This window comes from Patagioenas fasciata, chromosome 4 (genome assembly GCF_037038585.1).
Source record: "Patagioenas fasciata isolate bPatFas1 chromosome 4, bPatFas1.hap1, whole genome shotgun sequence".
Classification (NCBI taxonomy): Eukaryota; Metazoa; Chordata; class Aves; order Columbiformes; family Columbidae; genus Patagioenas; species Patagioenas fasciata.
In genome coordinates this window covers 19,564,724-19,591,427 of record NC_092523.1, presented here as the reverse complement: position 1 = coordinate 19,591,427, position 26,704 = coordinate 19,564,724, and the positions used below count along the sequence as shown (strand labels likewise).

At 42.2% G+C, this 26,704-nt stretch overlaps 1 protein-coding gene across 3 annotated transcripts in view; it reads left to right on the top strand.

The window, feature by feature from the left end:
• PPARGC1A (PPARG coactivator 1 alpha) overlaps positions 1-26,704 on the top strand; it is a 365,116-nt gene that overhangs the window by 286,178 nt on the left and 52,234 nt on the right. The window contains exons 1-2 of one of the 3 annotated variants that reach the window (XM_065837862.2): positions 11,687-12,020; positions 17,045-17,224. In XM_065837862.2, the coding sequence (XP_065693934.1) occupies positions 11,973-12,020; positions 17,045-17,224 (228 nt within the window). In that variant the 5' untranslated portion in view covers positions 11,687-11,972. Of the gene's footprint in view, positions 1-11,686; positions 12,021-16,510; positions 16,667-17,044; positions 17,225-26,704 lie in introns of those variants that run through there. The other 2 variants (XM_065837863.2, XM_065837861.2) reach the window with 2 other exon arrangements.

Here is a 26,704-nt window from a genome sequence, read left to right as displayed (position 1 = left end):
ACAGCTTGAAACCTGAGCTTCCGTGCAGAGCAGTGCTGGGGTAACAGTGCCTCTTTTTGGAGCGGTGGTCTTCACCTGCTGAGCCACAACTCACCTACGCTCCCTCTGCTCATCCAGAAGTGTCACCTTAACTCCACACACTGGTCACCCTTTTGATGTGGCTGCTTGTTGCACGTGGTAAATGAAGGAATCTGGCCCTATGGCTCTGCTAGTGGTTGGATCAAGCTGGGCATGGTGCAGTGCAATAATTTCTCATATAGGTGGACATTTTGAAAGCACCAAAATACTTGGGGATGCCACTGCTCTTGGGAATCAAAGGGATTGCAGCAGGTGGGAAAAAAAGGCTCAGAGAAATGTGAACTGCCCCTGAACCTTGCTGCAAAACCTCTCTAACTATGGGGACTAGAGCAGATTTGGAAATTTTGGGTTAATAGTGTGCCTGAAGTCTCAGGTTGCCCATATCAAGCTCTGAGAAAAGAACTGCATTTCTTTTTGCCATGTTCTAGAATAGGATGGCTACACTACAGCTGTTGGACTGCTTATGTCTCCTGAGCAAGTGCAATTCCTGGGCTAAGGAGATGTGTTTTCATTAACAACTAGATTTTTTTTTTTGTCTGAAGGCTGGTAGGTCCCCATGGAAAAACCATACCAGTGGGGTTTGCTGAAGACAGCACTTCTGGGTCACTGTGGGATCTAGCTTATTGCCAGTGCGCACCCAGCTCACGGTCGTACAGAGGGAGCTATCAGTGTCTCATGCTCCAAGATCTCATTCCTTTCTTTTTTTTTTTTTTTTTTTTAAGATATATGATATATTTATTGTAGTTCTTGGCTGCATGTTATGCATTTTTTTAAATTGAGATTGAATGGTAAGGAAAAACTGGCCATCCCTGTCCTAGAGACAGAGAAGTTACAGCCAGAAATGAATTCTTGGGTCCTCTGTTTCATCCTCATGTGGCAGCACCATTTTTTTGTATACTAAACCACACAGTGTTGTAATATATGATTGATATTAGTTAGGTTTCTGCAAAGTACTGCACTCCTCAACTTGAACTGAACCTGAAATAAATATATTGCCATATATTAACATTTTATTAGTTGAGAAGAAGAATAGGATGAAGGCACCTATGTGAAATCCAAAGTATGAGCTTCAGATTGAATTAATGCCAGTAGCACCTTGAGATTAATTTGGTTACTATGGGTACAGAATAAGAAGTAGTATACCATAATGTAACTATGTTTACTGATTCATTTCTGGCATTAAAAACTAAAACCATATTATATATGCAACAACAGTCTTTTCTTCCTTGGATGAAGAAGGTGGGTACATTTTAGTAATTAAAGTGAATGTTGCCCTCTGAAAAGTGCCAGTAATCTACTGGAAGAAGATTTGCTGTTGTTTTACAGGATCTGCCCCATCACAAGCAGGAAAGCTGCAATATTCCAAAAGAGAACTAAAAACTAGAGAAAACGCTGCCACCCCAGGAAGCTTCCAGTCTTCTACAGTTTCTCATTGAATATTTCTTGTAACAGGATAATATCTGCTTCATGTACCATTCAGCTGTATTGGTCAAATGGCAGTTTCCTATCCTTGTGCCACTTAATATCTCATCAGTATGTAGGAGAGGGAACAAGTTTTGCATCTTAAGATGTTGAAAGCTGGGTAATAATAAAATAATGCAATGGAAATACCATATATTCAGAAAGCAATTATTTTAAGGGGTTTCAGTTCTGACATAGCTAGATTAAGTATGAAGCTTTTTGGTTTTTATACTTGCTGTCAAGAATGTTGTTAAATACTGATACCACCTCCTAAGAGAACAACTTTTAAATACCAAAATGAAAAGGATAAGCATTAAATATTTTGGTAGATATATTGTACCATAATGTCTACTGCCTTGTTCTTAATACAAAGCACAGTAGGGCTTAATTAAAAAGTGATTGTACGATCTATCACAAACCTGCATTAGGGATATGGATGCCAAGAAAATTAAGTTGAAAAGGTGGTGATAATGAAATCGATATTTTATTGAATAGTTTTTATTCCTATGCCTTTGTTTGCTATTCTTGCCTCTCTGTCAGCAGGTAAGATATTTTCCATCCAAAATTCTTTGAAAGAACTCATTTAATCTGTTGCTGCTTTGTTTCCTTGTTTGATCAGTATAAGTTATTTCGTTCATTTTTTGGCAGACTAAAATGCCTTGATAAACTTTTGACTCTGTCAGAACAGAGCATGGCAGTAAACAAAGAAAAGCAAGTCCTTTCGAGCTCATTCCTGCTAGGAATAGCAAGCTAACAACTGGTACAAGGTGATTTTCTATTTCATGTAAGCAAAAGTCACAGTCACTCAAAGCCTCCAGGGCAGCCCTATAACCTGGTTTAGTACAGATTTCTCCTGTTCCAGCTCCTGGTGTGGCTTCTGGACCTGCTAAACAGAGTGTTTAGCAGTAGAGAACATGGAAGTACATTCACCAAAGCATAATACCCAGTGAAGAATATTTACAATAAAAGTGTTTGTACATCCTGGGCCCAAATCACCCTTGTTATAACTTCACCAACTTAAAATGCTATTGATTTTTCAGGTACGACTGACCTGAAGTTGCTGGGATTGTGCCTGGGATGAATTTGACCTGTACTGTTGAAGCCAAGCAGAATCACAATTTAGAAAGTGCAATGCAAAGAAATAGTTACCGCGTAATCTGCTGTCTTGTAATTCTACACCAGTCACTCAGGGTTCAGGGCACTGTTGGAAAGTCTCATCTTTAAATGGATAGAAGTGTGTCTGCAAGCGCTGTAGCAAACAATAAAACAAAAGAGCTTATTGTTCCCTGACATATTTCTAAGAGTTGTATATTGCAAACCAGGCAGCTTGCTTTTTGTGAGCAGAGCTGCTGGATCAGCCGGCACAGCTTCGTTTTCACATCCTCACCAGGTTCGATGTTGCCAGTGTCCTTATTGAGGCAAACTCAAACAGCCAAAAGGGAAGGCTGATTTTGATGCTTTTGCTGCATATCTTGAATTAACACATATCACATAATTCAACATGCTGCACATTGTGACTTGCAGCTCATCTTGTGCCTGGGCGCAATACACAACAAGGGATAATGGGCTAGAGGAGAAGACAGACACAGCACAAGGCTCTGAAAGCCATGAGAGGCACTGAAAGGTTGTGTTTCTGGTATTCAGCAGTATAGACATTGGAGAGGTTAGGTTTGGTCTATTTTTAGGTAGCCTTCACTTTGGGACTGATCTAAAAATGAAGGTGAAATAAAAATTGCACGTGTCTCTCCTGATTTGTCAGAGATTTTTGACAAAATGCATAAAAAAGACTATTCTCTGAGAGATTTTATTCTGAAGTAAAGCTGTGCCTCTTATTTAGGCGTCTGTATTCTTGATTGAAATGCTAGTGCTGTCTATTTCACTCCAGGATCAGCATTTTCAGATTTTAGCAAAGTTAAAGAAATATGACTTTCCCACTTATTGTTTCAGAAGATTTATTCACTTGTGTAAATGAATTTTAAAAAATTGGCAAGGCCTTTTATCTCATATAAAATAAATCTGAAGATAAATGATCTTTTCCGCTAACATCACCTATCGTTAAAGTGGCTAAATGAAAATCAAAATGTGTTCCTATTTAGTGCCTGCTTGCCTTTTTACGGGAGATGAAATTGAGCATGTTTACTGGGCAGGAGTTGACAGCAATGCTTCAATTTATAGCATTGTCCAGGATGCAAATTAACAACTGCTGTGTTTCCCCCTCTCCCTGGAAGACGGTAGCCCTGTCTCCCCAGCGCGTACATCTCCAGCTTGCTGTGCGCGCCTACCCTGCCTTACAGAAAACCTGCAAACAAGGTGAAATTTTGTTGCATTGAGCTGAAGCGCAAACGTTTTTCCCTGCCTTTGTAAAGAGGAGCGCGTGTGAGAATGACGCAGCTGGAGGTCTACCTCCAGAAACCCCTGGGGATGTGTCACACTCATTTCTTCAGTCTGTGCAATCTCGGTTTAATAAATTGGTAATAATATTATGATGAAGTGCTCGTTGGTGTTGGTCTGCTGTTTTTTTCAGAGGTTTTTTTTCATAGCAACTTGCAACAGAAATTAAAATAATCTTCCATTCAAGCAGTTTCCTATTTTTACTTGGTTCTTTGCTCCTGAGAGAGGAAGGGGAGCCTGCAATGGGCAATAGGGAAGGTGCACTGTGGGGAGGTCTCTGTTTCAGTGGGAATCCCACATGGTCCTTTCATTGCTTTCACCTAAATGCATTGCCCTGGCTTTCTGTTCTGCATGTGGAGTTCAACAGAGAAGAGACAACAATTAATGTTTAATTGTGTCAGATTGTCAGGGAATTTTATTATGGTAGAGATCCATTAGGGACAAACATGAAAGAAGCAAACTTGTCTTATCTGTTGATTGGCATGAAGTAATTAAAGTACAGTCATGGCTCTTTCGGGGAGGAGGTATGAATCTTCACTGGTACCCACTTAAAAAGTAATCATGAGACTAACCAGTGCCCCAGAGCAAAGGATGTTCAGCAGATACTACACAAAGATACCCAAAATGGTGATAGCTGGTGCAGTCTCAGCGCTTTATCCCTATTCCATTCACCGGGGAAAGCTGGGGAAACTCGAGTAGCATGAAATTTTTTAAAAGGTGGAAATGTGTGCAGGAGTTTCTACTTTGAACTGTCTTGTTCCCACCTTCTGTGATAAGGTCTGATTCAAAGCCTGCCTACATCCAGTTAAAAATTCCCATTCCCTTCCAAAGGATTTAGAGCAATCACCCCTTCCAACCACTTTAATCCCTCTTTTACTTTGTTGCGTTTTTCCTGTACAGCCATGCAAGCAGGTGATTTGGATAGGATAGAATAAAATAAAATTAGAATAAGATATTAACTCAGCCCAGACCTCTCTATGGGTAGTATGGCTAGTTCTCCCATTTCATCTCTGCACTAGTTTGTTTGGTCCTGAGTCAAAGGTGGAAGTACTGACAAATTTCTCATCAAAAGCATCGCTGGAGAAGGGGCAGCCTCCAAAGGTTTCCAGCTGCCATTTGGTACAGCTAATAACCCCTGGGCTAAATGCTCATCTTCCTTTATTTCAGTTATCTGGATTGGGGCTGGAGGCAGGATGACATCTCTTGCCATTTGTGCAACGTTTTTAGATTAATATTGCAGCTCCAAGAAAAATGAATAATTGGACTTTTGAGCAGAGAGTGGAACCACGAAACCCATAGGGATTCCTCTAGCACTAGTCACTAGTTTGCATATTGCAAGTTAACTGCAGCTCATGAAGGGTTCTGGCTAAAAATAACTTCAGGGCTTGATTTTGGCCACCAGGAACTACTAGTTAAGAGGTCAGGCTAAGCTGATCCTTTAGGAGCCTTGTCTGTGGGTAGACTATGTTGGCTGTCGCGGTGAGGTGACCCCGTTTCCTCTTGGCCTCTCCTTGGCTGACTCGGGAAAACGGGGTGCAGGGGCTGTGGGCAGCTGGGGAAGGGGACATTTGCTGCAGTCTGGGACCGTCAGAGGCCACACAGCATGTGCTGGCTGCTGCGGGAGAGCAGCTCTGCTGCCCACCAACCGCAGCCCCCGCAGGAGCTCATCGCCCTCCTCAGCAACCAGGTATAACCCTAGAAAGGGTGAGGTGGTGCATAAGCAGGTTTAAAACAAAGTAAACCACAAAACACAACAACTCCAGTTCTTTTGTGTGATATCTTCGTTTTATTTTGTTTGCCTAAAACTGCAACAAAGCAAATCTGTGGCCTGTGTTACTAAAATCCACTCAGATGACTACAGTTCAGAACTATTTCCACATTATACTTTGTTTTAATATGAAAAATGCCAAGAGCTAGGCCCAAGAAAAAAGGCTGACTCAGTTCCACTGAGCTCTGTCTGAAGAAAGTCTTATTTGAAGATGAGAGATGTGTTGGTAAGGCTGTCTGTCATCTCTAGTTTATTAAAAAAAAATTGCTAGGAGGCACTAAAGCTGTCCACTGCCTTTCCCTCTGTTCCTTCACTCAAAGGTGCTTCATTCACATCGACTTTACCATAGCGGTTTTGTGTAAAACAAGATTTGATTTTAGCGTATTTAAAGGTTACTGTTCTCTCCAGTGCAGCGCTGCAGACTTGTGTGTGCTCCACTGCAATTGCCTTCCAAGCCATTTCAGAGAACAGATAGGCTGTGTTATGGAAATACGGGGATTTTTCTTCCATTAGCTACCGTGGGCCTTGTCATGGGGCCACCAGCATTGTGCTCTCCTGCGCTGCCATGGCAGCCTGGGCACCACGGCTTCCCACTGAGCTGGGAGCTCGCACCTTGGTGGCCAACTGGCCAGGTGGCAAAGCCAGCTCAAATGCAGCATGGCAGCCGAGCGGCAGCCTCAGTGAGGGATGGTGGCTGCGGAACAGCCCTGGCTCCCACCACACTGCTTACAGTTGCATCAGGGAATCTTTTCTGTACCCTAAGATATTGAAACCATGGTGGTTGTTCCTGGCATCATCTTCTTCAGATCCCCCTCAGAAAAAGTCGGTGCAAACTTGATGGTATTAATGATGAATGAGTCAGGAAACAAGAGCTCCACGGTAATACTCTAGATGCCCCAGGGGAGGTGGTGCAAGGTGGATGCTCATAGGGGTAACAGGAAGGGTCTGGGTGGGGTTTTCTAGGGCCCTGCAGAGCGTTATAATAACCACATATATCTCTGAAGCTTCCCTAGGTTCTATGCTTTGTGGCTGGAGCTGGAGGAGACAGTTTCCAATGCCCAAAAGGGTTGCATGAGCATCTTGGCAAGGCTGGGCAGGGAAGAGGAAGGACACAGCTTCTGAATGTGGGGACCATGCCCCCAACTGCTGAACAGGAGTGCCAGAAGCCACTTCCCTGCGTCTGATAATATCAGATGTGAGCAGGTTTTGGTCTCTTCCCAGAGACTTAAACGTTTGGAAGGAAAAAGCGGAGGGGAAGAATTTTATGAGTTCTTTTGTTCCAAGGAAATATCAGTGGTGAGGTGAGTAAACGAGAGTGGATGAAGATCTGCAGTAGTCTGCAATTTTGATGTGGTCCTGCCTGCTCTGCCAATGTGCAAGAAGTTGCAAAACTGGAATGTGTCTCCTTGGCTTGTCTGGGTGTCTGCACCCAAACAGCACCAAAGCCTCCCCAGGAAACTGATGATTTTACAGAGCTCCATTTCTCAAACATATAGCAGCAATAAATTTAAATGTAGATGCTCTTTTACAGATTAGTCTCTCTGCGAAACAGTAACACCCGAGTGAAAGGCATTGTTCATGCTGCTTTTAACAGGCCTGACAAGCTGGATTTTCCTGCAAATCATAGCAAATGTAGGTTCTGGAGAACATATGCTCCAAATGTTGGGGAAACAAGTGACAAATATATTTTTTTTATGTAATCAGCTGGGTGGCTTTGCTTTTCGTGTTTTAATAATAAGTGAAATATGCTTGTGAAGAGAGATGTTCAGGGAGGTAGGAGAAAATTCATGAAGATTTCTTGTAGCGGGTACCTGTGCTCCTGCTTCACTTAGGCAGTTCTGGAAGGTTTTACTACATGCCCCAAGTTATAAAGAGTTGCATGTCTGCAAGCCTGGTTAACACTGATAATCAGCTAATCTGCATTAATAGTGAATGTTCAGAGTCAGGTCCATTTGCATGTGAACAAGCAAGCAAATTCCCCTGGCACTCAGTGCTGTTTATTTGAGCCCTCAGTCTGTGGAGGCAGATGTGGCAAAATTCAGCATGGTGTTAGTAATGTCAGTAACGCATTGCTGTTCAGAGAAAGTTATTTTGGAGTCTCTAATATATGGCTCCCGAGACAGCAGCCTGTTGCCCATAGTTTGGCCAGAAATTAATTTGGCCCAAATCTCTTGAGTTTTTCAAAGAGGTGGTGTGGAGCACCATTGTGGTTTTCCTCTGGAAAATAAAACCAAAACAAGTATCTCTCTGTCTCTCTCTCTCTCTCTCTGTATATATATATATACATATATATATATATATATATATATATATATAAGTTCATAACTGCCCTAGCAAAATTGGAGAGGGCATACTGCTTTATTCCGTTGTAGAATTACTGCACCAGTGAACCCAGAAGTTCAAGGAGTTTGACTCACTGGCTTATGCTATTGAGAGTGTATTCTGGGTAGGATGAACTGGATAAATAAGTAAAATAAGCTGAGAAGGAAAAAAAATCAGCAAACAAATAGGATAGAAGTGGAACTGAGAGAATGGAGTGGAAAACAAATACAGAACTGTGCAAAAAATAAGAGTAAAGATGCACAGAAGGAAGATTTCTAATAAAAAATTAATAGGGTACATACACTTTATATAGAACTCCATTCACGCTAACACACCTTTGGAGTGCAGTTTGTTCTTTCATATACAGCACTGGCTGATCTTCTGCTGTAAGGCCATTCTGTCTTGGAGGGTCGAGTGGAAAGGGTTGAACTGGTGTAAGAACTGGTTGGCAAACATCAGCTTGCTGAAACTCCAGCACTGTTTTTATATACCAGTCTGGTTGTCCTTACTGCACTGAAAAAGGAGCAAACTTCGCTGAAAATCAACAAGTACCATAGTCTTGGGGGCAAGGAAAGAAATTCTTTCTTCCTCAGCGCCGTAAAGAAGGGACTAAGTTTTGGGTTTCAAAATTATGGGGGCTCCAAACTCAGTAGCTTCTTTGAGAAATCTAAACTGCAGGGAATAAAAACATGATCATGGTTAGAAAATGTGGGTGAAAGAAGAGGAAGAGATAAAATTAATGCTGAATTCAGGAAAAAGTCAAGGACAGAGTGCCTGAAGACTTTGGTCTTTGAATCCTATTCCGTGTTGTTGCAGGCAGACATACCTTCCAGTCCCATTAAAAAACGTATCAGGATTTGGGAATTTGTGCCCAAATGCTGTCGGAAGGCTTGCCAGAACTCTCTTTGACTATGGCCCTTGAAGAAGAAAAGGCAAAGTTTGGGAATCTCTGAGAATATGTATAGAGTAACCTGAAAACCGGGGAAGTGCAGGGATTGAGGGGGTGGTCTGATCACAGACATTTGAGCAGGGCAGATTGGGCCAAAGGGACCGGCAGACTTTGCTGAAAGAGGGTTTTCTTTGCATGTGTTTGTTATGGAACCAAATAACGTGCACGTGCTCAGGTATTGCCCCGGGAAAGATGTTTGTGCAATTCTTTAGTGTTGTCAAAACACGAGGGGAGGGCATTGCTAAAGCCACCAGAGAATGTTCAGAAGACAAGGTTTCCTTTGAGGAGAGCAGCTTAGGTGCTGGCTGGGTTTCACAGGCTTCATTTACTTAGGCTGAGGCTGCGCCGTTTCCAAACTGCACCACCACTGCAACTGCCTGCCTCGATTTTCTTCTCTTACGTGCGCTACGCTCAATAAAACACATTAAAACATGTGAGAAAAAAGGTCCTAGTGAGTAAATTTATACTATGGCTGGGGTAAGACACTTTGATTTTTAAAAATAAAATTCTTCCTGAGCAATGCGGAACCTTTGTTGAAAGCTCAGAGTCTTTTGTAGTTGGAATCGTGCTTGGCATCCGTTCCAGGTAGCGCTGGGACTGCCAGTAAAGTTCAAGCTGTAATGTGGACAGGGCCATAGAAAAGCTCGCGGGGACTCTGCTGTTATTACCTATGGCTTGCACTGTCTACAGTGCACTAAGTTAGTTCTCCAATCTCTAAAGCTTGTATAGTGAGAGCACCACTAAGGTCACAGTTTATATTTATCAGTTAACTTGCTAATTTGAAGGGAAAGCAGTGAAGTGGAAATGTAGAAAATAGAAACAACATGAGCAGGTCAAAATATCCAAAACAGCAATATGAAATGTTCCAGTGTAAATACATTTCTATAAAAGGTGTGAATGAAACTTCAAAAAAACCAGATGATGGATTCGGCACAGTCAATGAACACAATTATAAGTAAGTATTGAAGGAGAATATTCCACCAACCATGGATCCAGAGATAATAATTAATAAGAACCGACTCCACTCCAGGCAGGCAGGTGCCCAGCATTATGTCACAGTTGACTGTTTGGGGAGGGTAGAGGTACTCACCTTTGCCCCAAATCTTAATAATTTACTGCTGTTTTATCATTAAATCAGCATATAATTGGGAAGGAAATGAAGTTTTTTTTCGTTGTGCGAGCAAAGCAATACCGTTAATTTAATCACTCGTAGGAAAGGCTTTCTGTAGTCATTCAGTATTTTGCTGTGGTTTTTTTTAATTAAGTAAAGTAAAAACAATGCCATTTTTGTCATCTGTGCTTGGTGAAAATATGACAGTGTGATGTGATTTGCAACTTAAGCAAGACCCGGGAAAACTGTACATTTTATCAGGACTGGCAATAATGAATTACAAGGGAACACAAATAAGCTAAGAATGTATCTGAGACCTCCTACCATTTCTGAAGTTTCCAGTGTCTGCGGGAGAAAGACTATTTCAAGAACTGTACTTCTTTTTATTTATTTTTTCTCTCAGCAAAGTCGCCATAGCCTTGTATAATAATTGAATTCATTTAGCCTTTAGAATACTGAAGTTTGCAAATAACAATGAAAATGAATATTTCATGACAAGGAGGATGATCAATTATAGTTTTGTGACTGACTGCTAGCCCAGTGCGACGGAGCCAGCGCTTATATTTCACGAGATTTTTGCACCCAGCTAATTAATATACCTGCAACTTAAGTCAATAAGCAGACAGGTGGGGATAGTTACACAAGACCTTTATTTGATTTTTTTTGTACCTATTGTGGGCAGTGTTTTGCGGTTCAGTGTGGTCCCTGGAGTTTGTTGTGTGCGCAGGGGCATCACAAACCAGTTGCACCTGCAGCAGCCCCTGTTTTCTGGGCACGGCTTCGAGGAGGAGACACTTCTGTTAGCAGCGTGGCGGGGTGTTCACACGGCAAGAGGGGGTTTCTGATTTTCAATGTGAAAACGCTGGCTCCAGGTCAGAGAGCTTGGTGCATGGTGTTTGTACAGGAATGCACCCTGAGGCAGCGGTGCTTGTAGGAAAAGCAGACGGGGGCTGAGCAGTTATGGGCAGGACTGTGGCGGCTGCTTGTAACAACCCTGGTTTCTAGGGGGAGTACGCTGGGACAGAGAAGTGATTAAAGAGCAGCTGAGAAATACTGTAATCTAGCTGGGAACAGGATCAGGCTCCCTCCTTATAGCAGGTGAGATAACTGTATGAATGTTTTTTATAGATGCTTACTCCATTCCTGGGAAATGCTGGGGGGTGGGAGGGGGTGCGTGCTGATGCATTTGGTGTGGAAAAAAACTAACTCAAGTTGAAGTTACCCGTGAGAACCTGTTAAACTAACGAAAATACTTGATGAGATGCACAATCCTCAAGTGGGAAAAAAAATAAAACTGTTCAAAGGTGTCATAACTTTTGCTGAACTCTGGGACAGCCTCTCGGAAGGAGGGAGCACCGGCAGCCCGTGTGGGTGCTGCAGAGGTTGGGCTCGGGCTGCTGGGAGCACGCAGGCTGGAGCTCGCCTGGGAGTTACTTCACTTTTTCTTTAGAAGCACAGCTCTGCCTGTTGTTTGCGTGGAGGGAGGGGGTGGAAAAAGAAAGCAAGCCAAGAAATTTAAAAGGTAGGGAGGGCTAGGAGCTGCGCTACGGCAGGAGCGGAGTTTCGGGGGTGTGGCGTGGAAATGTGCTTGGGATCGCAGCGTGGTGCCGCGGCCGCCGAGCTCTGAGCGGGTTTTGCAAAGATTTACTTCACTTCAGGCTGGGTCTGCCTCTGGTGACGTCACGGGCTGGAGCAGCGGCACCAGAAGGCTGGATGAGTGACAGCCCAGCCTACTTTTTAATAGCTTTGTCATGTGACGGGGAACAGTAGTAAGACAGGTGCCTTCGGTTCACTCTCAGAGAGGGTCTCGTTGCCTGCATGAGTGTCTGCTTGCTGCCTGCCTGCCTCTGGACCGTAGTTTGCCAGCTTTCCTGCCGTCGCTCCGCAGCTGGATGGCGTGGGACATGTGCAACCAGGACTCTGTATGGAGTGATCTGGAGGTGAGGGCAGCGCGGCGTGGGCAGCGCGTGGGGCGCGGGCACGGTGGGCTTGCCAGGGGCCGGCAGGATGGCCGAGGAGGCAGACTTTGCAAACAAGTCCCAATCTTATCTTAACTCCACTAAGTTTGCTATTTTAAGGTTACTCTGTGATGCCTTGAGCAAATCAAAGCTGAGCTCCTGTCATCAGTATCTCCTGCAGTTGGAAACTATTTTCATGTGCCTCTGGCTCGCTTTCCTGTCATATGCAATATTTATGCTCTAAGATATTGATATGAATCGGTGTCTGAAGTCTTTCCAGTGGCATTTAGTGGCCTGGTTGGAAAAATGCCATGTTTATTTACAATAAGATTAACATTAATTTCCCCCCTTAAAAAAAAAAAAAAAGTTGTTAAAATTAACCAATGTCTTCATATTTTAATTGCTTGTTTCACTGTGCTCTGTCGAAGGGTTTTTTTCCGTGTTTAACAGCTGCAGAATTCAAACATGCACACAAGAATGAATACTCTGTTGTTTGGCTTTAAATGCTTTAAAAAGAGATTTCTGGAAGGAAACGTTTCCCTGCTTCTTGTGATATTGTAATAATGACGCTGTAGCTAATGTCCTGTAGAGCAGGGTTCGCAGGCAATCCAAGTAGTCCAGCAAATGGTTAAATCCCGCTGTACGGCAGAGACAACAGGATGAACCATGAGAATAGAGTTTATGCAGGACTGTGTGAACTGCTGCTGCCACTGCTGCCGCTGCTGCTTGTGTAAAAATAGACGGCAATACATCAAATCCACAGCTTCTGCTGGCTACAATTCATAAAGGGAAAAGGAAAAAAAAAGAAAGGCAAGCAGCTCCCTGGTAATCTCTGGAGTATAAAGTGGGGTTTGAGGATTTCTACATGTTTGCATTTGGCAAAATGGAGCGTTACCTGAAAGTTCAGGCAACTTGCAAAGCCAGACAAACTTTCTTTGGACCCTATGGAGAGGAATCCCAAATACAGACCTGCTCAAAGGAACTAACCCTCTGGCTTCGAGCTTGGAATAAGTGCTTAAAATGCTCCCCTCAGGCAACGGGGGAAGGAAAAACAGGTTACAGGCGATGCTTTTTTAAGTATGATGTTCATGCCGTAGAGAGCTAGCCATCTAAAGTGAAAACGTTCCTGTGTTCTCCAATACATTTTTCCCATTTGGTGAAGCATGCATATGGATTCTCAAGTCTTTTTGTCGTGTTTTAAATATTTGCAGCTTGCCATTGTATCCACTGATTTCTGTTTGCATATTGTAATTGCTTTTATCTTGTTTTGATTTCTTGGTAAAGTGGAATAGATATGGGTAATTCATATGTCCTGTAGCTATTATGAGTCAAGGCTGTAAGTGGATGACTTTCTGGCTCCAAAGTCCTAATTGTTTCTGGGTAGCTGGAGTATCCTGTGGGTTGTTGTCTGGCTTGTAGCGTGGGTCTCAGCTGCCGTAGCTTCATTTTTCCATCATGTATTATTCCTAATGCTGCTAGGAGCTGATTGAAGAACCAGCTTATATGGAAATACTGAAGATTTATTTTAATCACTAGAGTTCCTGCAGTAATTTCAAGCTAGTAACAGAATAGATAATTTATGTCAATGACTTTTTCATAGTGTGAAGAAGAAAAAAAAAAAGGTTTGATCTTAATATTAATTGTGTGGTGGATGGATTAACTGTGGGTAGGATTTTACCAACGTGCTCCTGCGTTGCACTTCCTATAGCAATACAGTAGTGTCTGTGTGGTGCTCTGGCTCGGGGGATCATCTTTACTGATCTAAAATATCACAGGCGGCAGGTACTAGAGGCAGCTTTCATTTTTTGAATCATTAATGTTTACTGTCAACGTGAAGTGTATTATATTCTCACTCACATAATGACAGGATGGCGTGTTGCTTAATAAAGGCCTGCATCACTGTAGCTGATCAGCGTCCCCAGTGCTTCACAGCTTAATGAAGGTGATATACAGTAAGGTTGCAAAGATTGATAGAGAGAATCCACATGACACACATTCTGTCAAGTCTCTCTTTCTGGGGTTCACCCTGTGGACTGTTTGAAAAATTTGTTAAAAATAAATCGTAGATTATTTTTTCATTAATATAATTAATATGGCACAAGTCCAGTCTTTTTTTTTTTTTTTTGAATTTACCTTCAAAGGCACAAAAACATCCAAAAGGTTAATGGAGAATTATACTTAATTATAATGATTCACTGTTGTCAGTGCAGTTAAACTAATTTATTGTTTGCACCTGAACTAAGAGAAAAAAAAGTCTGTTGGAGTGAAATAATGCACAGTAATTAGCCTTTTGTGTTTAGTGACTGCTTTATCCTCCTAGATGTTACTATAAAATTAAAGCTATAGTTATGGAATAACTATAATATCAAATAACGGTGGGAAGACAGTAAAACGTATGCTAGCAATGCGGGTGCACCTGTTACAGATGTATAGGCAAACAGTAAATATCAGTGTGTCAGATGAGGACAGTTTTAGGACTTGGAGTGTTAAATCTGGCATCATCAAAAGGCCAAATACAAATTAATAACAGGAACACTTGCTAGTAATGTGTCTCAGATTAGAAGCATAATGTCATATTCAGAAACATTGATTTTATTATCATGTCAACATTGGCAAGAGCATATATACTTCACTTCAGGAATTAAATTTTTTTAGGTGACATTGCAGTCACTATAGGCAAATTAAAGCTGCGATGAGCAGGATTTTTTCTTTTTTTAATGCCATCGTTTATGTTGCTTCAAAAGCCCACTGTAGGAACTTAAAAAATGCAGGTTACCAAGAGTAAACATGTTTAAGTAGGTGGTTCACCAAGTGAAGCTATTTTTACAAACGAAAACAGTAACAGATCAGCAGGATACTTTAGAAGTCTACAGTATCGGTTATAAGCTACTGACCTCCACAACACAAACCTGAGAATAATGCTGAAAATCTACCTTTTCAGTCAAAAACTAGATTATCCTTTAATGAGATCAGAGATTTCGGCCAAGCATCAAAAAAGGTCATCCCTGCATTATAAGATTGCTGCGGGAAGGTTGTGTCTCACACTAAAGAAGAGGGAACGCTCTAATTTTTTTTTTTCTCTCCCCTATGACCAAAATAATGATAAAAAATTGTGTGCAGTGAAAATTGTTTAAGTGGGGTTTTGACTTCTTAAAGTTCTGCAGCCGCTTAAATAATAGGAAGAAAAGCAACTGCTATTTCAGAGCCTCATTTCGCAGCCTCGCAGCTCCCTTGCCCCTTGGCCTGTGGGGTGATTATCTCGCAGTGTCCTGGTAGACGTAGAAGTTGTCTGGTAAATTATAGCTCGCACCAGCTGCACCGACTCTTTGTGCCAACAGACAAAATCTTTGCTGGTGGCTGCACTGCTGCACCCAGCCCGCGCACTGCAGACGCACCGAGGTTCCCAGGGACAAAAACCTCAATGAAATGCACCTTCAGCAGCTCCCGCTGGCATTGTTGTGAAAGGCGGTCCTTGCGAGAGTGACATAACCGGTATCGAGCAATTCGCATCCGTGGACACGGTGTTAGTGCCCTACAGACATTCCTCTTCAGAAAGTGACGCTTTCTGGCTTGACTTCAGTTCAAGTAAAAGTTGGGAAATCATTCAATCCACCCGGTCAACTGACAGGAGTTGAGGAGGACCTGCTGCTGCCCATCCATAATACAACGCTAGAAATATGCAGGGTGGAAGCCCTTAAACACAGCTGACTTTAAATGACTTTTAACCATTCAGCGCCTAGTGCCTTTTCAGCTTTATGTGTGGTTTGCAGTACAGCCATGTCAGCACAGGTGTTTGGAGATGGGTTACAAAGGTGCGTGGTGCAGTGCAGGAGGAATTGCTTCATCAAGCTGCGTTGACGTATGGCACTCTGCTATTTACCAAGCTGTCACTTTGTGTTTTCCATAATTAGGAAATGGTTTTGCTGGGTACTCTTAACATTTCAATTGCTGTGCTAAAGTGGATGTTTGTTATTAATATTTTCTTACTCGGTGGGTCAGTCAATACCCTATCTAGCTTCATACTAGCATATAAAAGACACTTATTCCAGGTTTATTTGTATTTATCACTATTCTCTTGCTAAGTCACAGAGACAAAAACATTTTGCACTGCTCAAGAGGGTCTGTGCAGACTAGACTTTGTTTACTGCCTCAGCCAAAACATTTCACAGACCCTTTGCATTAGAATTACTGGATCAGAGACTGCTAGAGGAGGAAAATCCATTTGTTTCCCTCACTGCAGCCACTGTCTGGGGACACTTAGGAAGCGGACTGGAACAATATACGTGTTCACACCAAGCAGGCGAAAGGCTGCGTGAACTAATTCTGCCTGGCATCCAGAGGTGAACGTGGGGGTGTTTCAGAACTCCGTTCATTTGTGAGGACCCTGACGTGTAACTGGGTGGCTGTGGTCTGTGCATCACAGAGTGCATCGGGAAAAGGGCACGGCATCATCAACTATCTGTATCTTTTTTATGCCCAGATGGTAGCCACCATCATGACTGACCTCAAGGATCTGTAGAAGTGTCACCATCTCCAGCTTGAGCTAGCCTCCAGGGCTGAAGGCTGTAACAGGCTGTGCCTCTTTAACCTGAATGCATCAGGAAATGCATGACAGACCTTGCCCAGAGGTATTCATCTGTAACTTCTACCTGCACTGGTTCGCTCTGAAGAAGAATAAGGCCATGCTTTGGCTTCTGCTGTTGGATTTAATAAAGCTTTGAACACGATTGTTATCAAAGAATATAGGGAGAAGGAAAGCTGTTGCCCCTGGACAGAGATATGACAGAGAAGGCAGCTAATGCCCTTCTGTTTCCCCTTCCCCTTTGCATACCTGTATAGAGCTAACAATGATTTAATATTTCATGGCATTTTCTTCCAGAAAACAAAGTCAGTCCTAGTGACCCTGTGCCATAGCTTAATCAAGGCTTAATTCTTATCACATGATATTAAAGTTAATATATACCTGGTAAGTAATGAAACTACTTTTGTGTTGCTGTTTCCTGCAGTGTGCTGCTCTGGTTGGCGAAGACCAGCCTCTTTGCCCGGATCTCCCAGAACTTGACCTCTCCGAATTAGATGTGAACGACCTGGATGCAGACAGCTTTCTGGGAGGACTCAAGTGGTACAGCGACCAGTCAGAGATCATCTCCAATCAGTACAGCAATGAACCTGCCAACATATTCGAGGTAAGGCAAGGTGATGCAAGTGCACGTTGCAAAATCCTTGCTTACTTTTTTTCTATTTTCTTTAGCCTGGTGGACAACAGTTTTACCATTTTTCCCCTGTTAAGAGACAACAAACATAGTGATGTGTGTTATGGATTATGACTGGCACCCCTAACCCTCATGATCAAAACCAGGCCTGTGATCTGGAGAGAGGAGGGAAAAAAGCCTTGAAAGGAATTAAATGGAACTTTTCACTTTTAGAAGAAACGGCTAAACAGTGCCTAGAGCGCACTGCCCTGTGGTGTCACGGCGAGGAGTTGCATGGTTGTCAGCTACAAAGAAATACAAAAGTTGAAATGTGTTTGTTGTCTTCCACTTGCATTCCCCAGCAAGAAGTGGGGTGTGGCTCAGCAGCTAGCTGATGAGTGGCATTTCTAGTGAAGGTTTTGACTTCTCGGAGTGTTACAATGTAAGGCACTTGCACACAAATTGAGAGGTCCTTGTTGATGTATAGGGGAGAAAAAGGGTGGATGTGGCAGAGAAGACAGTGAGGGCTGTGAGTAGCTCAGGAACCAGCACATCATTTGGGATGTTTCATAGATCTCCTGGTGGAGAGCAGTCTTAAAGTAAAAGTTGAAGGGTGGTACGAGAGATTTAAATGTTTTCTTTAAAATTCTGCGTTGAGGATTAAGGAGTATGAGAGGAGGGTTATGGTCTCTTTATCCCCGTCTTCGATCTTCTTGCTTTTACTGTGCAAAAACCTTCATGATTCTCGCTGTGGTTATGCAATAGCCATGCCTCTCCTGAACCCTAACCTCCCTCCCTCCTTGGTGATAGGAGATGCCATAGATCATCCACTGACTGGGAAATTGGACAATAAATTGATTAGCTGGCAGGAAGACCTTGTGCAACAGCAAGCCGCAGGTGCTGCCTCTCACACAGCAGGTGCCACAGCTCCAGGAGGTGCGGCTGGCCCACTGGCTCAGGGAAACCCTGAGTTATCATACTGGAGTTTAAGGGCTTGAAAAAATAACTGAAACAGTATAGTAAAATGCTTACCCAAGATGTCCTGAAAAAAAAATTCTTTATAAAGCTCTAAACCGCAGTGATCTCCTTGATGCAGATTATATTACTCTGGATTTATACCAGTGTAACTGATAACAGAAACTGGTCCTCTCTTTTGAATTTCTATCATTTACACCTAAGTAACTTGGTGTTAATTTTATTCAAATAAAAATGAAGTTACCCCTGCAAAACCCCTTGCTTAGGCCCTCTTTTTTTCATTAGTTGTATAATGTTCTGTGCCTTGTTTTACAAAGTTTCCAAACCCTGTCTAGTTCTTGAATTGTAGTTGTACAGCCTCAGGCAGGTTACGGCATGCCGGTGTGCAGGTCTGGATGGTCAGTGGCAGGGGGGGCAGGGAACATGTTTGCTGCTGGTGTGAGGGATTCTGGTTTTGCTTTTCACATAACCGATATGTATTTTAACTCATTCATCAAAAACCAAATACAGATGCATTTTTCTTTTGGAAAAATCAGTTGAAGATATGGAAGTTGCAAGTTCCTGATAAGTAATATAATTAGCTATCTACTAACTTTAAGCACACAAACCGTTCCAGTAAAAGCAGTGGAGCTTGATGTGACTTATCACAGGTTCGTTGCTTGCCCTGTGCATAACTGCTCGACTGCACTGGTGTCCCCAACTGCTGAGTACAAAATTGTCTCATATAGGTAGTGATGATTCCCCTATACACCTTGTATGGGAATTGTCACTTCCTACATGAGACAATTCCCATCTCAAATCAACGCATTTTGCAAACTGTGAGACAAACCGTTAAGCGTGTATGTAACGGTGTTGGGAGAGGGTGACACCAGGTACTGGTCATTACGTGTAACCTCTCATGGGCCCGTTTGGGTGTGTCTGAGGATGAACAGGCCCAGTGTGGGGAAATAGGTGGTATGCAACTGGGGGAATACATGTAGGCAGCAACTAATAGGTCAGAAATGATAGTTTGGAAATGAAATATGCAGGTTCCTTCCTAACGGGTAAATTCTATTGTCCTCTCTACAAACGCACAATTTCCTCACGCTCCCCAGCGTCAACTGCAGGCTGTTTTGCTGTCTCTGACAGCACCATTTGGCCCACAAAACATCTAGGGACAAACTGTGCTCTGGTGGCATTTTGCAATACTGCAGTGCAAGATTAGACTATTTTCAGCTTCATACTATGTTATATTTACATTGCTTGGTTGCTTGGCCTAGAAAGATGGGAATGAAACAGTTACTTTCTCCTCCCATACATTAACCCTGTCCCCATTCTCCATCGTGCAGCTGGATACCTTGCACTATTTCTCGCCTCTGCCACTCTGTAATGTGACGACTGGGGGTGCTCAAGAACAGAAGAAGATGTTTTGTTCCTCCAGAGACTAACTCACATGCTCTGCAAGGAACTGTTTGATTTAGCTGAGAGAATGAAAAGTTCTGTGCAGTTTCCCAGTTGGCAGTCTCTAGATTTTTTTCATATTGATCTGCATCACCTTCTATTTTTAAAGAAAATAACTGGTTTTTTAATTTATTTTTTTCTTTTTTTCTCTCTTATTATCATGGGAGCAGTAAGCTTCCAGGTGAGACGTTGTCATACAAAAATGGAAATACGGTCTGTTTAGCATGGAAGGGAAAGAACCAGAATGGCAAACAAACGTTGGGAAGTACAAGAGCAGTGTTTATTGTACAAGCTACCAGACCTAACCTTGAATGAAGCACGCTCTCCTTTGAGGTATTAATGCAGTACATGTGGCATTGTCTAGGTGAGGGCCGGTGTTCAAAAGCCCATTACAAAGTTCCTGGATGTCTCAAGCTGGTGCACTTCTCTTTAAGAAAGGCTTGTCATTCAGAAAGTAAATTTTCTAGCTTTCTGCAAACCACATGCCTGGAAGCTCACCTGAGCTGAGCACCCACAAGCTTAGACGCTCCCAGTGGCACTGGGACTCTCACGAACTAAAAATTAATAGTTATGGTAGCAACCAAGAGCCAAGTGAGATAAAGGTCCAATTAGTGTAGGTAGTACATTACTGTTGACTATGAATCCCTGTTCTCGTCCACTTAGGTGTGATGAGATACTGGCATTCTCCATAGTATTAAAACACACCAGTAGACGTACCTAATTCATCACTGCGTTATTCTGCTCACGTGCCAGTGTAACCGATACTGATCCTGGATTGAGCCTGTACTGTCTGCCCCAGCGCGGAGGCTCTTCTTATCAACGTGTGTACAGATGCATGTTATGAATTAGTTGATTTCTTTCTATTCATAGCTTGATCGCTTCTTTTTTTCACCTAGTTTTCTTTGCCTGTTGTTCTGACTACTGGCAAGATAAAATGAAGGAGTTCTTGCCCCTCAGGGCACACTGTCTATTGACACAAGTTCATGCAAGTAAATAGTTAACAAGTCACCCAAGACCAGTTATTGAGATGGTTCACTTTCAGGATTTGCTTTTTGTGAAGGACTAGACTTTAAAAAAACTTACATTTGTAAAAAAAATAATTTGGCTACTTTTAGAAAATCAGAATTATTAGTTTTTCCTTCTCAAAGGTAATGCTATGTGAAAACATGAACAACCATACAACTTAATGTGGCATGAGTGAGAATGCTTTTTGTTTGGGAAAACTGTTGTCCCCTGAGGCTTCTTCAAATATACCATACCCTATCATATAAGGTTAGTCATATTCAAAATTATTTATGACTCATGCCTAGCATTATGGAGAGAAAAGACATCTACAGTGGATATATCTGTTGGCATTGCTTACACATAACTCAGCTGATGTTAACAGAAAATGCAGCCCATAGATAGGCAATAACCTGTTTAAGTGTAATGAACTTATGTAAAATCATGAAGATTTCTAAGTGTGGTATTCTTGGCAAAACACTTTTCTTAGCCTTTAGAAAGGCTTCAGACAACCCACATCGCTTGCCGTTCCATGGACTTCATTTATTTACATAATTCTGTATTCCAGAGAGATGCTTGCCATATTTGATGACTATATTTTTAATTGTTTTGCATAGGTGTAGCCCAGGTTACTTTTCAAGACCACGCGATGTGTATTTGGAAAGCCTAAATAGGCTACTGTGTTTTATTGTAGGCTGCCAAAAAATGCTGTATTACAAACAATGTGGGGTGAGAAAGAGATGCACAATAAAATGCATACTGTCTTGCCCCTGGCAGCAGGGAAACTTGTGGAGATAAATGATTTCCTATTTATCTGGAAGGGAAGATGGTGAGGGCAAGGGGGAGCCTTAACATCACCAGGATAATTTGCATTGGTTCCGATTATGAATTCCCTCATGTTCTGTAGTGCTGCCAGTCTCTTTCACTATTTCAGGTTATCCATTCAAGGTTTGCAGCCAGATTCATTAATGAATTACCAGATCTTGCGTAAAATGACTTGGCCTGACTTTTAAACAACCACCGATGTTTTCTTTGCCAGTCTTGTGACTGGTGTTAATGGGTTTCCAGAGAACTGAGCCTATATAGACTTTCTGTACTGGCCTCCCCTAGCATTTTTTTCCACTTTTTAATTTTCTCCAAAACTAGTGGCCCAGGGCAGGCAGTTCAAGGAGATAAAATCTCAGGGGGGGAAAAAAAGACATAGTAGTCAAATCCTTGATGGCTGATGCCCTTCAGTGCCAAATCAGCATGATTTATCATAGCCATCTATTCAGCACAACAGAGGCTGGAGGTGAGCTGCATGGTGTACCTCACACAATATGCATAACTAGAGCTCTGAACTTTGAAGGAAAGCCTCAGAGCTATTTGCAAAGTGCTGGTGCTTAGTGAATACTAAATTACATTTAGGAAATAGTCTACTGCTACCAGTTATACTTCATTTTTATTCTTGACACAGACACCTAAATCAGAGAACAGTAACATTTCAGAGATTATGGTAGCAGTTTGGGTATGTTCCAACACTATAATAGGATCAGAATTTTAAGGCCTTTTTTATTATTACCAATAGTCACTTAGTTTCTACTGCAGCGTACTTTGTAGGGAATTACAGCTTTTACTAAAAAGATTAAAATGCTATTATGCAAATGATTGCAGTATGTTATTATGTTTACAAATTAACATCCATGGCTCAACACACAAATTAACTAACTATTCCATCTATATTATTAAGGATTTAATAAAGTAACTGTTGATAAAAATGAGGAGCTTGGAACAGTTAATAGGAACTGATGGTGATTTAACATAGAACTTAAACATTGTGTTTAATGTTCTAGATGGTATAATGGCAGAGTAAAGCTTATCAAAGTGCTTACAAGAACTGAGATTGTGTGCATGGCATGGCAGCATGTCTGGGGCCTCAGAGAGCACGAACTAAACAGCTCTGGGCAGTAACACAGAGCGAGCAGCATGTTGTTGAATCTGAAGGTGGTACAGGACCATCTCATATCAACATGGAGTTTCCTGCTCCGATAAGTAGGTTTTTTTGAAATTCAGATTCATACATATTGAATGTTTTACATTATGTTTTACATGATAAGCACAGGTAGGGTACTTGGGAACTTGCGTCCCTCTAAAATGCATCCTGTAATGAAATGTTTCTATGGCAAATGGGATTTCACTGCAGAGAGTATCGCTGTACTGTATGGCAGAAAAGAGGAAGGCTGAGTTCAGTCTGAGATGACTTTACAAACAGCGCTGCAAATTGCTATTCCTAGCAGTTCATAAGAGATCGTAAAAGCAAACAGATAAGAGCTACTGAGGTCCTAGGGAAATGAATGTACAGTATGTGCTTACAGGATAGATTTAGTAGGGAGACAGACAACATTGTAGGTTTAATACAACAATAAACATAAAAGGCAAAAGATGCAGATTTGGGATAGGAAACTTTATAAGAACAATAAAAGGTAACAATGTCTCATAAAAACCGTTTGCGAGAGTAGGAAAAAGACCCTCAGTTCCAGGAGAAGAAAACAGTGGAGGCTGGGCCAAAGTGCCAGAATTCTTATATTGCTGATGGAGCAATGTAACCCTCCTTGTATGTTTCAATGCTTTACCTTTTCCAGTGTCTCTGGCCTGACTCAGGTTTCTACGTCTACTAAATAGGAGACCAGCAGAATAACATCACATCTATGGGGATGATGTATGTAAACTATAATCTATGGCTAGCTATGCTGAAATTTAAAAAGGCTCAAGCAGTAAGTGGAATTTATTTTACTCGAACCAGCTGCTAGGTAATAGGGAAGAGTTTATGCAAATGCTCTGTATCAAGCATTAGCAAGGTGTTCTACTGCTCCCTTTCCGGCTTGGACAAACTACAAACTGTCTAAATGTGTCTCTGTTTTAATGCAAGGACCTTGCATGTTGTTTGAAACCTTCAGGCAGAAAATAAGTCCCAAATGAGCAGAAAAACAATTGCTTTGAGAGCTTATTGTTTGATGTATGAGGCCACCAAGGCCATTCCCCAGGCATCTGATCAAGAAAATGCAAGTGATTGCTTTCACAGTCCCATTAAGGAGATAGTTCACCTGGAGCAGCCGTGGCTTGAGGTACCCATGGTGTCTCTGCTCTGCTGAGCACCTGTCCTTTCTGCAAGAGGGAAGGCTAACACTCACCAGAACAGTAGTAAGCTAATTAGGTCATTAGACAAATGTCTTGGCCTGTGTTAAAACCAGCCCTTGAGGACACTGTGTTACACTCTGTTCCCACTGGCTCCATATCTAAATACAAACTGGTGTCAGCTGCCATACAGACAAAAATGCAGTAGCCTTCTTTCGCAGAGGTCATCTTAAATCCACTTTGGTCACAGTCACACTCCACATCTGTTTTAGTGAGATGCAGCTTCTTAAGGTGGCATTTGGACTTCATAAGCACGCAAACAACCGAGCTATAAATTGCTACTGCTGGAGTTATTTTGAATAAGTGTATACTGTTTCATATTTATAATGGTGAGGCTTCATAATATTCACAGTGAATATATAACACAGATCAGTTCAACAAGCATGAAATTGTATGTTGTCAACTTGTCACATAAATAGAGCCATATTCTAGCTTACGATAATGTTGAACTAAATATTTTCTCCCTAGAACTGCAGAGAGGGTCTCAAAAAAGTGGGACAGAGGCTCTGTCTTTTAGGAAAACACAGAGACATTGCAAGTGTGAAGTAAATATTTCTGATTAGATTTTTCTGTTTTTTACTTCCCATCTTGCTTAACAACAGCAACAGAAAGTTTGCCTTTCGTAGACAAATGCTAATTGGCTAAACTGTTAAATTTATTTCCCTTAATGGTTTTATTTCTAGTGCAACCTCTTTTCTTTTTTTTTTTTTTGTTGTTGCTATTTTTGCACTGTGCATCATTGCTAATTGCTACTAAATGCTCCATCTTAACCCTGGCATGCTCTTTCCCTGCTGCCCCGTCCCACTTAACATTAACTCCAGCCCATACCATTACAGGAGGATAAAATCATAGCAAGGCTTAATTTAGGATTTTTTTTTTTCTTAGTGCCACTAACCTATTGTGTATGTGTAGGTCAGGAAGAAGAAATCGCATGGAGCAAATTTGTTGCAGGGAGAAAGTTTTACTAGTGGCTCATGTAGAACTCTTATTAGTTTTTTTTGTTCCCCGTGAGGAGAAAAGAGACAAGGAAGAGTGTGTGTGTGCGCATGTGTGCGTGTCTGTGAAAACTTATCCACTTGTAGCTCTTGTTACACTACAGTGGTTAATACTCAGACACATCAGAAATTTGCAGCCTTCCTGGAGCAGTGCTCCCTGCCACATTTTTGGGGTGTTTTTTTCTCCAGTGTCAGTTCTTTATTTTGGTGGCTTTGTGCAGGTGCACACGGGATCCTAATGCCCATGTTTGATGGACTGCAGCGCTGGCATGCACAGGGATCAGGCTGTGCGCTCACGCGTGCTCAGCCATGGAGGCTGGTTCCAGGTCTCGGTGGAAGGCAGCACCTTTGCAACACATAGTTGATGGCTCTTCCTCAGTGTTCCATTCCGACACCACGGAGCAACAGCCTTGCTTCGTAATCACCACTTTGTGGCGATGATGAGTCTGAAAGGCCATGATTGGAGTTAGCTTTTTACTGCATGCAGTAATCACTGGGGTTTGTTTATGAAAGCACAAAACCAAAACCTATAGAGATTTTGGTGTTGTCCTGAAGTCTGAGCTGTGTGATGCACTGAAATAACATTTCCATTTCCTCACACACATCTGTGCTTTTGTGCTTTACTGTGAGTAACGCAATGGGATGTCGGTTCATAATGGGTACTTCTGATCATTAAGATAATGTTAAGAAGAACAGGGTATTTTCTGCGAGGAGCCACACTGGCAGCCTTGGCCAAGTGTTGTTGACTTGTTGATTTATGACAGCTTTGAGTTGCCTGAACTGCTCATAGCCATCTAGCTCATCACATGAAGTACAGGAGGATCAGCCCTTCCAAGCGTGGTACAGGGTTAGGGGTGTCAACTGGGCAAAGAGAACTTCCTTCACCTCTGCACTTCTGTCTGCTCCTTGAGGGCTCAGCAGTATTAAATCTTCATAGGCATTTGGAGAGGTAGTCCATCAGGTTGTCTGATGGAATGCAAATCTCTCCTACAGGAGATACACTTACCTGAAAATAGAGAAATTGGGTGGAAAACTCGTTTCTCACCCAGGAGATTACCTGCAAGGAGGTGGTGACAACAGTTATCTGGAGGATTGGTTTGGTCAGAGGAACATTCTGCGTCCCTGAGAGCTGCTAGAAGAAACAATTGGAGTTTTCTCCTGGGATAGTAGTTTCTTCTAGAAGTATTCCTAAACTTTTGTGAAAAAAACAGTTGTTGTTTGTCCAAGTTGCTGTTTAAGCAGTGACATAATGACCTAGGAACTGCATTGGAGAGCGTAGGTAATGAACGTTACGGAAGTGAGCCTTCTCACTGGGATTTTTACTTTAGTGACAACGCTGAGGGTTTGCATGTTTCCACAGAGCAGTCAGTGACCCTAAGTGAAAAACAGGTATGATAAGACTATTAAAAGTCTTCTAGTATTCAGGATTTTTTTTTTTAAATAAATATGCATTAGTTGACGTGGGGCATCTAATTATAGTGTACTCCATCCTGCCAGGCCCTGTGGGTTGAGACTGAGTGAAGAGGACCTTGTGTCTATTGTCTCTACTTCAGGAAAGCTTGTGGGTGAGGTGTGGGCAGCCAGGCAGTGCAGGTGACAGTGTGGCTGGTAAAGCATGAAGAATGGGTTTGGAGCAGGGGAAGGTTTCGCAGAATCACAGAGCGATTGAAGTGGGAAGGGACCTTGGGAGGTCATTTGGTGCAACCCCACCAGCTGAGACGGGGCCACCCGGAGGTGGAAGTTGAGGAATTATTTCTGCATTCCTCTGCCGCTGCCTCTTCCCCCTTAAAATGGCACTTTATTAGGCCTGGTAGTGAGTTCATGATCCTATTTGGAAAACCTTACACTATAGTCTTGAGCAACTGTAGATTCTCCAGGAGCCATGTCT